At 42.8% G+C, this 15,951-nt stretch overlaps 1 protein-coding gene across 1 annotated transcript in view; it reads left to right on the top strand.

Moving 5' to 3' along the window:
- Nucleotides 1–15,469, top strand: part of LOC115135965 (DNA repair protein RAD51 homolog 3) — a 29,050-nt gene extending 13,581 nt beyond the window's left edge. Inside the window, exons 9-10 of the mRNA XM_029671236.2 lie at nt 6,542–6,602; nt 15,169–15,469. Coding sequence (XP_029527096.1) covers nt 6,542–6,602; nt 15,169–15,294 — 187 coding nt within the window. The 3' untranslated portion in view covers nt 15,295–15,469. The remainder of the gene's footprint in view (nt 1–6,541; nt 6,603–15,168) is intronic.
- The last annotated feature ends 482 nt before the right edge of the window (nt 15,470–15,951 follow it).

Here is a 15,951-nt window from a genome sequence, read left to right as displayed (position 1 = left end):
TAAGAGCAATTGGAGGCCACGGAATGAGAGTTGTATGGCATTAAAGCTCGCCTGGAGGGTTGTTAACAGTGTCCAAAGAAGGGCCAGAAATATACAGAATGGTGTCGTCTGCGTAGAGGTGGATCAGAGACTCACCAGCAGCAAGAGCGACATCATTGATGTATACAGAGAAGAGTCGGTCCAAGAATTTAACCCTGTTGCACCCCCATAGAGACTGCCAGAGGCCCGGATAAAAGGCCCTCCGATTTGACACACTGAACTCTATCAGATAAGTAGTTGGTGAACTAGGCGAGGCAATCATTTGAGAAACCAAGGCTATCGACTCTGCCGGTGAGGATGTGGTGATTGACAGAGTCGAAAGCCTTGGCCAGGTCAATGAATACGGCTGCACAGTATTGTTTCTTATCGATGGCGGTTAAGATATCGTTTAGGACCTTGAGCGTGGCTGAGGTGCACCCATGACCAGCTCTGAAACCAGATTGCATAGAGGAGAAGGTATGGTGGGACTCGAAATGGTCGGTTAGCTGTTTGTTGACTTGGCTTTTGAAGACCTTAGAAAGGCATGGTAGGATAGATACAGGTCTGTAGCAGTTTGGGTCAAGAGTGTCCCCCCCTTTGAAGAGGGGGATGACCGCAGCTGCTTTCCAATCTTTGGGAATCTCAGACGATACGAAAGAGGTTGAACAGGCTAGTAATAGGGGTGGCAACAATTTCGGCAGATAATTTTAGAAAGAAAGGGTCCAGATTGTCTAGCTCGGCTGATTTGTAGGGGTCCAGATTTTGCCGCTCTTTCAGAACATCAGCTGACTGGATTTGGGAGAAGGAGAAATGGGGGAGGCTTGGGCGAGTTGCTGTGGGGGGTGCAGTGCTGTTGACCGGGGTAGGGGTAGCCAGGTGGAAAGCATGGCCAGCTGTAGAAAAATGCTTATTGAAATTCTCAATTATAGTGGATTTATCGGTGGTGACAGGAAACACTATCTTCAGTGCAGTGGGCAGCTGGGAGGAGGTGTTCTTATTCTTCATGGACTTCACAGTGTCCCAGAACTTTTTTGAGTTTGTGTTGCAGGAAGCAAATTTCTGCTTGAAAAAGCTACCCTTGGCTTTTCTAACTGCCTGTGTATATTGGTTTCTAGCTTCCCTGAAAATTTGCATATCACGGTGGCTGTTCGATGATAATGCAGAACGCCATAGGATGTTTTTGTGTTGGTTAAGGGCAGTCAGGTCTGGAGAGAACCAAGGGCTATATCTGTTCCTCTTTCTAAGTTTCTTGAATGGGGGCATGCTTTAAAAAATATATATAACCAGGCATCCTCTACTGACGGGATGAGATCAATATCCTTCCAAGATACCCCGGCCAGGTCGATTAGAAAGGCCTGCTCGCTGAAGTGTTTCAGGGAGCGTTTGACAGTGATGAGTGGAGGTCTTTTGACCGCTGGCCCATTACGGATGCAGGCAATGAGGCAGTGATCGCTGAGATCTTGGTTGAAAACAGCAGAGGTGTATTTAGAGGGCAAGTTGTTTAGGATGATATCTATGAGGGTGCCCGTGTTTACAGCTTTGGGGTTGTACCTGGTTCATTGATAATTTGTGTGAGATTGAGGGCATCAAGCTTAGATTGTAGGATGGCTGGGGTGTTAAGCATGTTCCAGTTTTGGTCACCTAGCAGCACTAGCTCTGAAGATAGATGGGGGGCAATCAGTTCACATATGGTGTCCAGAGCACAGCTGGGAGCTGAGGGTGGTCTATAGCAGGCGGCAACGGTGAGAGACTTGTTTTTAGAGGTGGATTTTTAAAATTAGAAGTTCAAATTGTTTGGGAACAGACCTGGATAGTATTACAGAACTCTGCAGGCTATCTTTGCAGTAGATTGCAACACCGCCCCTTTTGCCATTCTATCTTGTCTGAAAATGTAGTTAGGGATGAAGATTTCAGAATTTTTGGTGGTCTTCCTAAGCCAGGATTCAGACACGGCTAGAACATCCGGGTTGGCAGAGTGTGCTAAAGCAGTGAATAAAACAAACTTAGGGAGGAGGCTTCTAATGTTAACATGCATGAAATCAAGGCTATTACGGTTACAGAAGTCATCAAAAGAGAGCGCCTGGGGAATAGGAGTGGAGCTAGGCACTGCAGGGCCTGGATTAACCTCTACATCACCAGAGGAACAGAAGAGGAGTAGGATAAGGGTACGACTAGAAGCTATGAGAATTGGTCGTCTGGAACAGAGTAAAATTAGGTTTCTGGGGGCGATAAAATAGCTTCAAGGTATAATGTACAGACAAAGGTATGGTAGGATGTGAATACAGTGGAGGTAAACCTAGGTATTGAGTGATGATGAGAGAAATATTGTTTCTAGAAACTGTTGGGGATGAATCAGAATTAGTTGGGTAACATAAGATGTTTTATTTACTTTCATAATATGCTTATGTGAGATACTTGTCATTAGAATGTCTCCTTTTGCACTATACTGTTGGCAGTTGCATTTTTCCCTTCTCTGCCAGGAAAAAGTAACTTGGGGCCCAGATGGGGGAGAGGTCAGGCTTGTCTTTTACATGTCTGGTGCTTACCAGAATATCAGAAGGGGATGAGGACAGAATGGAAAATTGTTTTCATATGTGAATGTATCTGTTAAACCATGTGAATGGATGATTAAGGGAGAACCAATTATCTCTTGGCTCCACAATGTCTGTGCGCAAGTCACTCCCCTCTGAGCTTGTCCAGGAGTGGGGAGAAGGGGTTTTTACTTGAGATAGGAGAAGATAAAGTTGACAATTGATATATGCCATTGGATGAGGTAATGTTTTGGTACTATAAAGTACCAGGAACGAGATTAGAATCTCGTCTTAGAGACCAAACTAAACGATAACTTATAGCTAATGCTATCTGGCTATGGGATACTCCTCTCTCAAGTGAAAGTGAACTTTCTTTGTGAACTGTTCCTAGATCGGTAGTTCGTCATGTAAGTTGAGAGGGGTGTATCTTGGCTATAAAAGATCTTGGTATTCTTTTATAGGCACTCTCAGATAATTCATTTATAGACACTGAATTGATCTGAGAGTCAAAGGGCTATGGTGGAGCTCATATAATTAAAGATTAAGTATATAACTGACTGGTGTGTGGTTTGTAAACTCTCCTCATTTAGTAATACAGGAAATTACCACGGCAAAACATAATTGAAACCAGGTGATGTCATCGCATGTGTGGGTGGTGGAACTGAAAGGTTGGATAAGGTATAGTGAGCAGGGCTAGAGGCTCTACAGTGAAATAAGCCAATAAACACTAACCAGAACAGCAATGGACAAGGCATATTGACATTAAGGAGAGGCATGCTTAGTCGAGTGATCATAAGGGTCCAGTGAGTAGTGAGGTTGGTTGGGGTCATGTCGATTCAGACAGCTAGCCGGGCCATCGGTAGCAAGCTAGCATAGGATGGAGGTCTGTTTTTAGCCACCTCGTGCGTTTCCGTTGGTAGATTAGTGGGGCTCCGTGTGGTAGAGGGGATCAATCCAATTGGAAAAATAGATATAGTTATAGTGACCCAAGAAAAATTGTCCGATAGACCTATTCAGATAGCAGCCAATAAGACAGCTAACGATTAGCAGATGGGCGTTCAGGTAACGTCGCAAATGAGGGGCCAGTTGGTTAACTCCCTCGGGCAGATAACGGCGGTAGTCCAGACGTGAAGGCCTGGTGCCAAATGGTGCAATGCTACCAAATACTAATTGAGTGTATGTAAACTTCTGACCCACTGGGAATGTGATTAAATAAATAAAAGCTGAAATGAATAATTCTCTCTACTATTATTCTGACATTTCACATTCTTAAAATAAAGTGGTGATCCTAACTGATCTAAGATAGGGAATTTTTACTAAGATTAAATGTCAGGAATTGTGAAAAAAACTGAGTTTAAATGTATTTGGCTAAGGTGTATGTAAACTTCCGACTTCCACTGTACAAACTCTGCGTTCCTGGTGGGCCCAGAGAGCAAATCAAGTGCACTATATTGCTAATAAATGGATTTACAGCTACATGATCCTATTTCCCTATTTAGGCTTGCATATCTGTTAACTTATTTCCTTCATTACCCACCCTAATTCACCAAGTCTGCTAGCTAAACTACAAATGTCAAATGGTTACTTGTTTTTTATGTGATAAAAAAAAAATCATACTTTTATTTATACTGTATATATATATTTTTAAATGCTGCTTAAGAAGCTCTATGCTGCCACTCGCCATTATGCTCCAACCCTGTAATTACAGTGTGGGAGGTAGGGAAGGGGAAGGAGAGGGATGAACGGCCAATGAGTTTCTCTGTGGGTCCTGTTTTTTTGTTACACGTCCATGGGCTTATCAAGATTAAAAATGATAAATTACATGAGAAACATTGACAACACTAACTATTCTCAATTGGAATTTGAAAGTCCTAAATTGTCCTATCAAATGTTCCAGCTGTCTTGATATCCTAGTAAGAAACCACATTGACATGGCCAACGCTCCAAGAAACACCAGCTCCATAAGGACGAACATGGAATGCAGAAGCATTTGTACAAACGGGCTGCTTTTTCATCAGCCCCAAACAAAACTAAAAGGTGTAATCATAATGATACAAACTCCAAATCACCATCTTTGGTAAAGGAATGCAGAATCACTTTTCTTAAATGTATCCATAATGGAAAGAAATTACCTTTTTTAATGTGAATGCTCCAAATTAATATGATTCTACATTTGATTCTCTGAACAGCATATTGTGAGAATTAACTGAATGCCATCAGGTTATTGGGACCAAAGTTCCCTAAAAAAATGTCAGCACTGAGCAAAATACAAGTCTGCTGAGCGCAAACATGAACATTGTGAAAGTTCTGTCCAACTTCCAGCGTGCGTTTACTGTAGACACTGAGACTGTACCCGTTTTAACAGTGGTCATGTAGGCCTACCAGAGTGGCCTACCATCAAAAACGATGGAGAAAATGCATCCTTTAATATTTTAACATGGAAATAGCTGTTCTCATTCAGCCTACAGTAGCAACCAATGTGTGGTGTTCAATGTAGGCCTACATTACATGAGACTTAAAAAAAAAACATGCAGGCCTTAACCTGTTTATCCACTTGTCCTTCAGACAATGAGGTGACTGAGAATGTTGTGGTGTTTGCAAGGAACCACTTTACAAAATAAAATGCATTATTAGTCCCATACCATTATTACAGAGAATCAGACCGCTTATGTTACCCTCTGTCTATTGGCTACTTAGTTTATGCAAGCCTGTCTCAAAATACAACACTGCCCCTTTAAGACAAAAAAAGCTCTTTACCTGACGTGCTTTTCAAATTTGTCTAAAAATGTATAAATGTTGTGCTCTTGTAGGATGCAATCACTCCTCCATTGCTGACTACAAATGATCTATAACTGGGCTAATAACTCGCTAACTAGCAAAGGATATGAACAAATTCTGCAGACGTGGCTACATACAACACTCGCTTTGATCTCAAAACAAGCGCATCTACTCACGGCCGCTCATGCTGTAAACACAGTCCAGATCAAAGTAAATGGCACAGATCCATATATGGCAATGGTCTGTGCATATAGGCCTTCTGCATCTGATTGTTTATGCCGCACTGGTCTGTGTAGAGTACGGGCTGAGTAATGCGTGTCAATGCAGTAGAATCCTACTCCGATGCGTTCTGCCTACAACAAAATCTCTTGCATAGTTTTTTTGTTGCCTTGAAAGTGGCTAACATTGCGTTGATTCGATCACAATTGCCACAGTAAAGGGAAAGGTTGATAGGGTTAAGAGGGAAAACTCTAGAACAGTGGTCACCAACCTTTTTTGAGTCAAGATCACTTTGAATCCAAATGCAATCCGAGATCTACATGATTGGTGACCACTGTTCTAGTTTTCCCTCTTAACCCTATCAATGTTTCCCTTTACTGTGGCAATTGTGATTGAATCAATGCAATATTAGCCACTTTCAATGCAACATACCGAAACAAAACAAACTATGCAAGAGATTTTGTTGTAGGCAGAACGCATCGGAAAATGCCACCGCGCTGGTGCGCACCTGAATTAAAGGATAATAACTACACCATTTTTATTTTTCCCAGATCTAAAAAATGGTCCCCAAATGTGGTTTATGCATTGTTATGGACTTAAAAACAAGAATGGGATGTTCTATTAAAAAAACTACAAAAAATGGGGGAAATCAGTCCTTCTCCCCGCTTTCTATTTGTCCGCGGTATAGTTTTGATATATTTTATTTTATTCTGCCCCCTCTAGAGGATTTCGCAGAAAATAACATGTGGTGCTTTGAAATCTGCAATAAATACATTTTGCACTTTTTATTTTAAGTCCCTTTTGTTGTTACAGTAAATATATCCAAATCAATGTAAGAACACAAGGGCATGCTAATTAAAAACATAGCTGTTCATTATTAGCCTTGTTCTGTATGGAATGCAGGTGATAAAACACAGGCCATTGTAAATTATTATTTTTGTTCTAAACAAAAGTTAGTTTAGTACCCTGTCCTCACCTCTGTTTCCTTCTCCTAGACTTGCATCCCTGTACAAGTCACCCAGCCAAAGGGAGGCCACAGTACCCTACCAGATCACTGTGAGTACACAACACTGGCTTTCTCCCAACACTCTCAAATGGCATCCTTTCCTCACCTCCTGTCCATCATGACTAGTGATTGGTGAAAAGATTGGATAGTCCACTTCCAACCATATTGCTTTTATCTATCTTGTCCTTCCAAACCAGTGGTAATGAAGGAAAGGAGTTGGGCCAAATGTATGTTGTTTATGCAATAACTTTGTGTACAAACTATTTTGCACCCGGAAAACTGAAGTCATCGCCTCTGGGAGGGGTCTTTTTGGAATGTTTACAGCCCCTAAAACCATTTTGGATATAATTTGATTACTGGAGGAAAATACACTAGCTGTGTTCAAATACCCATATTGAGTATATACTATTAATTTATTTTAGTATACTGTAAACGAACGGTATGGTTTCAGTTGAGCGTACTGGCACTTTTCCTGTCTACCGGAAGTTGATGCTGTTGCGATGAAACCTCTTGCTAGCTTGTTAACATAACAAATGACTAGCTAGACATTTTACGACTTCGGGTGTGTTCATAAATTCAATCTGGAGTGCTAGAGTGCGCTCTGGGAGTTCGTAACTTCAGAGCGGTTCGCTCTCGGAGCTTTCAGAGCACACACTGATTACTTGATTACATTGCTCTGCATTTTCTTAAAAGTTGTCATAATTGGTTAAAGCAATACATTTGTATCCGCTTTCACCGGACTTCGGCAGCATTTTCTGCAATTTTCTTCAAATCTGAAAATGTTGTGAAGCCACGCCCATTTTCTGAATTGCATTATGGGTCCTAAAAGCACAGAAATAGTGTCCACTGCTTGAATACTTCGTATTTTGGTGGATTTTAGTACGACATCCGTGAACTTTTGGGATACTAACTATATTCATACTATGGCCAATAAACATACTATATACTCAATTTATGTCACAAATAGTACGGTTAGTATGAGTATTTGAACACAGCTACTATGTTGATGTATGACTGTGTATAATAAATACTGCAATGCCAACAGCTGTGGTTGAATTGAGCTTTAAGACTCTCAATCAAATTAAAGTTTATTTGTCACGTGCGCTGAATACAACAGGTGAAATGCTTACTTACAGGCTCTTACCAATAGTGCAAAAAATGTATTAGGTGAACAATAGGTAGGTAAAGAAATAAAACAACAGTAAAAAGACAGGCTATATACAGTAGCGAGGTTATAAAAGTAGCGAGGCTACATACAGACACCGGTTAGTCAGGCTGATTGAGGTAGTATGTAGATATGGTTAAAGTGACTGCATAGATGAACAGAGAGTAGCAGTGGCGTAAAAGTGGAGTTGGCAGGTGGTGGTGGGTGGGACACAATGCAGATAGCCCGGTTAGCCAATGTGTGGGAGCACTGGTTGGTCGGCCCAATTGAGGTAGTATATACATGAATGTATAGTTAAAGTGACTATGCATATATGATAAACAGAGAGTAGCAGCAGCAGGGGGGGGCACACAATGCAAATAGTCCAGGTAGCCATTTGATGACCTGTTCAGGAGTCTTATGGCTTGGGGGTAAAAACTGTTGAAGCCTTTTTGTCCTAGACTTGGCACTCCGGTACCGCTTACCATGCGGTAGTAGAGAGAACAGTCTGTGGCTGGGGTCTTTGACCATTTTTAGGGCCTTCCTCTGACACCGCCTGGTGTCGAGGTCCTGGATGGCAGGCAGCTTAGCCCCAGTGATGTACTGGGCCGTACGCACTACCCTCTGTAGTGTCTTGTGGTCAGAGGCCGAGCAATTGCCGTACCAGCCAGTGATGCAACCAGTGCCAGGATGCTTTCGATGTTGCAGCTGTAAAAACCTTTTGAGGATCTCAGGACCCATGCCAAATCTTTTTATTTTCCTGAGGGGGAATAGGCTTTGTCGTGCCCTCTACACGACTGTCTTGGTGACCATTCTAGTTTGCTGATGTGGACACCAAGGAACTTGAAGCTCTCAACCTGCTCCACTACAGCCCCGTCAATGAGAATGAGGGCATGCTCGGTCCTCCTTTTCCTGTAGTCCACAATCCTCTCCTTAGTCTTGGTTACGTTGAGGGATAGGTTGTTATTCTGGCACCACCCGGCCAGGTCTCTGACTTCCTCCCTATAGGATGTCTCGTCGTTGTTGGTGATCAGGCCTACCACTGTTGTGTCGTCTGCAAACTTTATGATGGTGTTGGAGTCATGCCTGGCCATGTAGTCGTGGGTGAACAGGGAGTACAGGAGAGGACTGAGCACGCACCCCTGGGGAGCTCCAGTATTGAGGATCAGTGTGACAGATGTGTTGCTGCCTACCCTCACCACCTGAGGGTGGAGCGTCCCAGGATCCTTAACTTAGTAATGAGCTTTGAGGGTACTATGGTGCTGAACGCTGAGCTGCAGTCAATGAATAGCATTCTCACATAAGTGTTCCTTTTATTCAGTTGGGAACGGGCAGTGTGGAGTGCAATAGAGATTGCATCATCTGTGGATCTGTTTGGGCGGTATGCAAATTGGAGTGGGTCTAGGGGTTTCTGGGATAATGGTGTTGATGTGAGCCATTTACCAACCTTTGAAAGCACTTCATGGCTACGGACGTGAGTGCTATGGGTCTGTAGTCATTTAGGCAGGTTGCCTTTGTTCTTGGGCACAAGAACTATGGTGGTCTGTTTGAAACATGTTGGTATTACAGACTTAATCATAGTAATCCGTCTGGCGCCGCAGCCTTGTGTATGTTGACCTGTTTAAAGGTCTTACTCACGTCCGCTACGGAGAGCGTGATCACACAGTCGTCCGGAACAGCTGATGCTCTCATTCATGCCTCAGTGTTGCTTGGCTCGACGTGAGCATAGAAGTGATTTAGCTCGTGTCACTGGGCAGCTGGCGGCTGTGCTTCCCTTTAGCCTGTAATAGTTTGCAAGCCCTGCCTATTAAGACGCGCATCGGAGCCGGTGTAGTATGATGCAATCTTAGCCCCTGTATTGACGCTTTGCCTGTTTGATGGTCACAGAGCATAGCAGAATTTCTTGTAAACTTCCGGGTTAGAGTCCCGCACCTTGAAAGCGTCGGTTCTACCCTTTAGCTCAGTGCGAATGTTGTCTGTAATCCATGGCTTCTGGTTGGTGTACGTACGTACATACAGTCACTGTGGGGACGACGTCCTCGATGCACTTATTGATAAAGCCAGTGGTAGGCTTGATTACCAACAACGACGAGACGGCCTACAGGGAGGAGGTGAGGGCCCTCGGAGTGTGGTGTCAGGAAAATAACCTCACACTCAACGTCAACAAAACTAAGGAGATGATTGTGGACTTCAGGAAACAGCAGAGGGAACACCCCCCTATCCACATCGATGGAACAGTAGTGGAGAGGGTAGCAAGTTTTAAGTTCCTCGGCATACACATCACAGACAAACTGAATTGGTCCACTCACACTGACAGCGTCGTGAAGAAGGCGCAGCAGCGCCTCTTCAACCTCAGGAGGCTGAAGAAATTCGGCTTGTCACCAAAAGCACTCACAAACTTCTACAGATGCACAATCGAGAGCATCCTGGCGGGCTGTATCACCGCCTGGTACGGCAACTGCTCCGCCCTCAACCGTAAGGCTCTCCAGAGGGTAGTGAGGTCTGCACAACGCATCACCGGGGGCAAACTACCTGCCCTCCAGGACACCTACACCACCCGATGTTACAGGAAGGCCATAAAGATCATCAAGGACATCAACCACCCGAACCACTGCCTGTTCACCCCGCTATCATCCAGAAGGCGAGGTCAGTACAGGTGCATCAAAGCTGGGACTGAGAGACTGAAAAACAGCTTCTATCTCAAGGCTATCAGACTGTTAAACAGCCACCATTGAGTGGCTGCTGCCAACACACTGTCATTGACACTGACCCAACTCCAGCCACTTTAATAATGGGAATTGATGGGAAATGATGTAAATATATCACTAGCCACTTTAAACAATGCTACCTTATATAATGTTACTTACCCTACATTATTCATCTCATATGCATACGTATATACTGTACTCTACATCATCGACTGCATCCTTATGTAATACATGTATCACTAGCCACTTTAACTATGCCACTTTGTTTACTTTGTCTACATACTCATCTCATATGTATATACTGTACTCGATACCATCTACTGTTTGCTGCTCTGTACCATCACTCACTCATATATCCTTATGTACATATTCTTTATCTTCTTACACTGTGTATAAGACAGTAGTTTTAGAATTGTTAGTTAGATTACTTGTTGGTTATCACTGCATTGTCGGAACTAGAAGCACAAGCATTTCGCTACACTCGCATTAACATCTGCTAACCATGTGTATGTGACAAATAAAATTTGATTTGATTTGACTGATGTGGTGTACTCCTCAATGCCATCAGAAGAATCCCGGGAACATGTTCCAGTCTGTGATAGCAAAACAGTCCTGTAGGTTAGCATCTGCTTCATCTGACCACTTTTTTATAGAATGAGTCACTGGTGCTTACTGCTTTAATTTTTGCTTGTAAGCAGGAATCAGGAGGATAGAGTTCCATTCACTATTTAAGTGTGTAGCTGACATGCATTTTTATCCCCGCTGGCCCGGTTTCAATACTGGTGCATGATAATAGTCTAAATCAGAACAAATGTCAAACATATGTAAAGACTAGATTAAATCAAGAATAATCTGATGGGTGATTTATCACTTGTGAATTATATATTATCATTTGTGAATGATGCCAAGCATAAACAATGCCTTTATTTTATTGTTTTTGCGACTTGTTCAAATCATAGTTGCACACCTCATGTAGCCCTGCCCATAGGGCCTATATGTTTTAATGTTTGTATCAAAAGTAAAGTGGCCAAATAACTAATTCAAATTAAGCACGTTTAATCTGCTTTAAAAGGGGTGTAGAGATTAACTGGCATACATAAGCAGTGAGTTTCAAGTTTGGGGAAGAGAATTTTCACCATGAAAATGCACCTTTTATAATAAAAGCATTACATGCATAACTGCATTTGCGGTCACTTTTGATGATGGTGTTTTCCGCTATTGGAACATTTGCGTTTTATAGCCTACTAACGTGTGCTTTGCTGCGCTTGTAGTATGAAGAAATAGCCTAATAGTTTATCAATATTTTAAGCTAAATGTTCTGATCTGTTGCGTCAGCCATATTGCATGAAGTTTTTTTTTAATGCTAGTGGTTGTATTAATTTGGGATCTATTGTATCCCACAACTGTCCCAGAATGTTTTGGATTATTTATTTATCGCACAGAATAGAATACGTCAATTTTTGTACTATGGGGGATAGTAGATTGACACAGGTTAGTGCTTTTGCTGTTTGTTAGGCCTACTCATCTTGTTGGCAGACAAAGTAAATGTGGATAGTTCTTCCAATATCTTCAATATGCACCTCGGAATTGGATAAGGACGCTCGCAGTTGTGCGATCACGTGACAGAACCATGTGAGTGAAAGCCACTTCGGATTGCGCAGCACCAAACATTGATTTTTTTATGGTGCATTACAGCCACAAAGGGGATGCCGCTGTGAAATTCGAGGCATTATCAAATGCTTGTTAAATTGTGAATGAGAGACATGATGTCTGTACAGCCTGTGCAAAATACAAAGCAGAGCTCATGCCTTTCAAGCAACGTTTTTTAAATCATCATTAGTCTCATCATGCAGCCTTACAATGTATTAAAAATCTAAACATACAGCCTAGCGTTTGTAGAACAACTAAAGTTCCATTAATAACTCTAAATTAAGCATGTAAGATTACCTATTTATTTGTTAACAGCTCAACACAGAATAGTCGCATGTGCGCAATCCCTCAAATCGTTTTGGAGAAAATATTTGTATTTTATTCAGCTTTGATCAATTGGATTCTTCTTACTATAATATAAAATAGTTCCACGGAATTCTAAGAACATTTTGTCTGCTAAATTTACTAGTGTAGCCCACAGCCATTTTGGCATAGCCACATCAGGACCTAACATAAGGACAACTCAAAGTATGCAATTATTTCCTTCTGAAATAGACTACGTTTTCTTCATATCATTCTTCTTTAGACCTGTGTAAAATAAATAATGGATTTTAAAATGGCATGTAGGCTATGAGTGGAAGACGGATGCTAAATGTGTTTGTTAATTAATGGTCAATTACGTGAGACCGACAGTTATTTGCTTGACAATCACTGCCACAGCCCTACTTCGAGTCAATTAAAATTATATTCACATTCTGTATCGGCAGGACAGTTGAAAAGTTGCACCTTCTGGCTGAGGATTTTAATGCAGGGAAACTGAAATCTGTTTCACCTCATTTCTACCAACATGTCTCCAGTGTAACTAGAGGTGAGAAACTCTAGATCACTTCTACTCTGCACAAAGAAATCTGACCATAACTCCATCTTTAATTTGTGCATACAAGCACTAATTTAAACAGGAATACCAGTTATGCGCTCAATACGGAAGTGGTCCGGTGAAGCGGATGCTAAGCTACAGGACTGTTTCACTAGCACAGATTGGAATTTGTTCCGGGTTCATCCGATGGCATTGAGGAGTTTACCACAAGTCACCCCTTCAGTAATAAGTGCATCGACAACGTTGTGCTCATACATACCCTAACCAAAAGCGATGGGTTACAGGCAACATCTGCACTGAGCTAAAGGCTAGAGCTGCCGCTCTTAAGGAGAGGGACACAAATCCAGACGCTTATAAGAAATCCCGCTACGCCCTCCGACGAACCATCAAAGTGTCAATACAGGACTAAGATTGAATCCTACTACACCAGCTCTGACACTCGTCGAATGTGGCAGGGCTTACAAACCATCACGAATTACACAGGGAAACCCAGCTGTGGATTGCCCAGTGATGCAAGCCGACCAGACGAGCTAAATGTCTTCTATGCTCACCTCTAGGCAAGAAACACAACCATGCATGAGAGCACCAGCTGTTCCGGACAACTGTGTGATCACGCTCTTTGTAGTCTGTAAATCCTTTAAACAGGTTAACATTCACAAGGCCACAGGGCCAGACAGATTTTCGGGACGCATACTCGGAGCATGTGCTGACCAGCTGGCACGTGCCTTCACTGACATTTTCAACCTCTCCTTGACCCAGTCTGTAATACCCATATGTTTCAAGCAGACCTCCATAGTCCCTGCGCCTAAGAACACCAAAGAAACCTGTCTTAAATGACTATCGCCCTGTAGCACTCGCATCTGTAGCCATGAAATCCTTTGAAGGCTGGCCATGGCTCACATCAACACCATCATCCCAGACACCCTGGACCCACTCCAATTAGCATACCGTCCCGACAGATCCACAAATGATGCAATCTCTATTGCACTCCACACTGCCCTTTCCCACCTGGACAAAAGGAACACCTACGTGAGAATGCTGTTCATTGACTACAGCTCAGTATTCAACACCATAGTGCCCTCCAAGCTCATCACTAAACTAAGGACCCTGGGATTAATCACTTCCCTCTGCAATTGGATACTGGGCATTGACGGGTCACCCCCACGTGGGGGTAGGCAAAAACCCATCTGCCATGCTAACCCTCAACACGGGGGTCACTTGGGGGTGTGTGCTTAACCCCCCTCCCGTACTCACTGTTCACCCACAACTATGTGGCCCCACATGACTCCAACATTTCATTTTTTACACCCCGTTTCTCCCGAATTTCGTGGTATCCAATTGTTTAGTAGCTACTATCTTGTCTCATCGCTACAACTCCCGTACAGGCTCGGGAGAGACGAAGGTCAAAGCCATTCATCCTCCAAAACACAAGCCAACCAAGCCGCACTGCTTCTTAACACAACGCACATCCAACTCGGAAGCCAGCTGCACCAATGTGTTGGAGGAAACACCGTGCACCTGGCGACCTGGTTAGCGTGCACTGCGCCCGGCCCGCCACAGGAGTCGCTAGTGTGCGATGAGACGAGGATATCCCTACCGGCCTAACCTAACCCCATATCCCTACCGGCCTAACCTGGTAGGGATAGCCCAGTACATCACTGGGGCGAAGCTCCCTGTCATCTAGGACCTCTATCAGTCACTCCGACTACCTCGTACCCCAGTACACTGACTCTGTAAAGGAAACTCCTTGTATGTAGCTTTTATATAGCCTCATTATAGTTTTGTGTTGCTCTTTTATCTATTTGCTAATATTCTAACTGCATTGTTGGGAAAGGGCGTGTAAGTAAGCACTTCATGGTGAAGTCTACACTTGTTGTATTTGGCGAATGTGACAAATAAAATGTAATTTCATAATCTAAACTTACTTTGTGGCTAGCACTACAAATGGCTATAATACACACAGAAAATACTGAGCTGTGGAAGAAAAAGCTCAGACCTGCAGAGCACCCCATAGTGAAACGTACCAGCCACGTAGAGCACTATTAAAGTTTCATAACATATCTGACGTTTCTTATGCTTATGTACTTTTAAAAACCTAATTTCTACATGTCAGTCATATTGCACTTTGAAATATGTTATTATTTTCTATTCAGATTTTTGTTCTGTAAACTGATTATACAACCCCACTGAGGGAATAAATCGTTATGCTTTATATTTGGCCAATTCCTCACTCCCAGGGTCAAGGCTTTCGAGACGCGCCCCCCTCAGACCAACCAAAGGCCTCAGATGACCCCTCTGTAAGACAATCGGGAAGCTTGAGCAAGCGTCCCCGGACGGAAGAGGACCAATCTACAAGAACATAGGGAAACGAGTGGTTTTAGACCATGAATGTTAAATATTGTTTTGTTTGAATGGTATTATACTTAGGGGAACAAAAACCCAATATACTCTTGTCTGCACAGTTTGTTGCTGAATATTTTGCTCAACACAATGTACAGTATTTACACTGAGTTGAAATACAATATTTGCCTCTGTCAATAGCTGTCCTGTAATTATTTTGCTCAACACAATGTACAGTATTTACACTGAGTTGAAATACAATATTTGCCTCTGTCAATAGCTGTCCTGTAATTACTGCATGTTATACTATCATGTACAGGTAACTGCAAAAATAAAGGAAACACACCAACGTAGCGCCACAAGTCGCCAGAACATCTTCAACATGCCTTGGCATGAATTCTACCAATGATTGTATATATTGTAGGAATGGACAAAGCCATTAATCACGCGACACCATTAATTCCTATGTGAAGACACAAAAGCGCATTGAAGACAAAGTAAGTCGGTTAAGATGGCATTGCATGGAGGCATAACATGCTCAGTTTGAGCTGCTCCAGGAAGTGCCGTTGCAGGCTAGCTCAATGCTGCCCCCTCTCATTGAGTAAAGGCTTCCTAGCCGTATGTTAAGGTTCGGCTGGCGCCTAGGTGAACTTGGCTAGGTGAACCGAACGAGTGTACTC

The sequence above is a fragment of the Oncorhynchus nerka genome, linkage group LG10 (assembly GCF_034236695.1).
Source record: "Oncorhynchus nerka isolate Pitt River linkage group LG10, Oner_Uvic_2.0, whole genome shotgun sequence".
Taxonomy (NCBI): domain Eukaryota; kingdom Metazoa; phylum Chordata; class Actinopteri; order Salmoniformes; family Salmonidae; genus Oncorhynchus; species Oncorhynchus nerka.
This window is presented reverse-complemented; position numbering and strand designations above follow the sequence as displayed.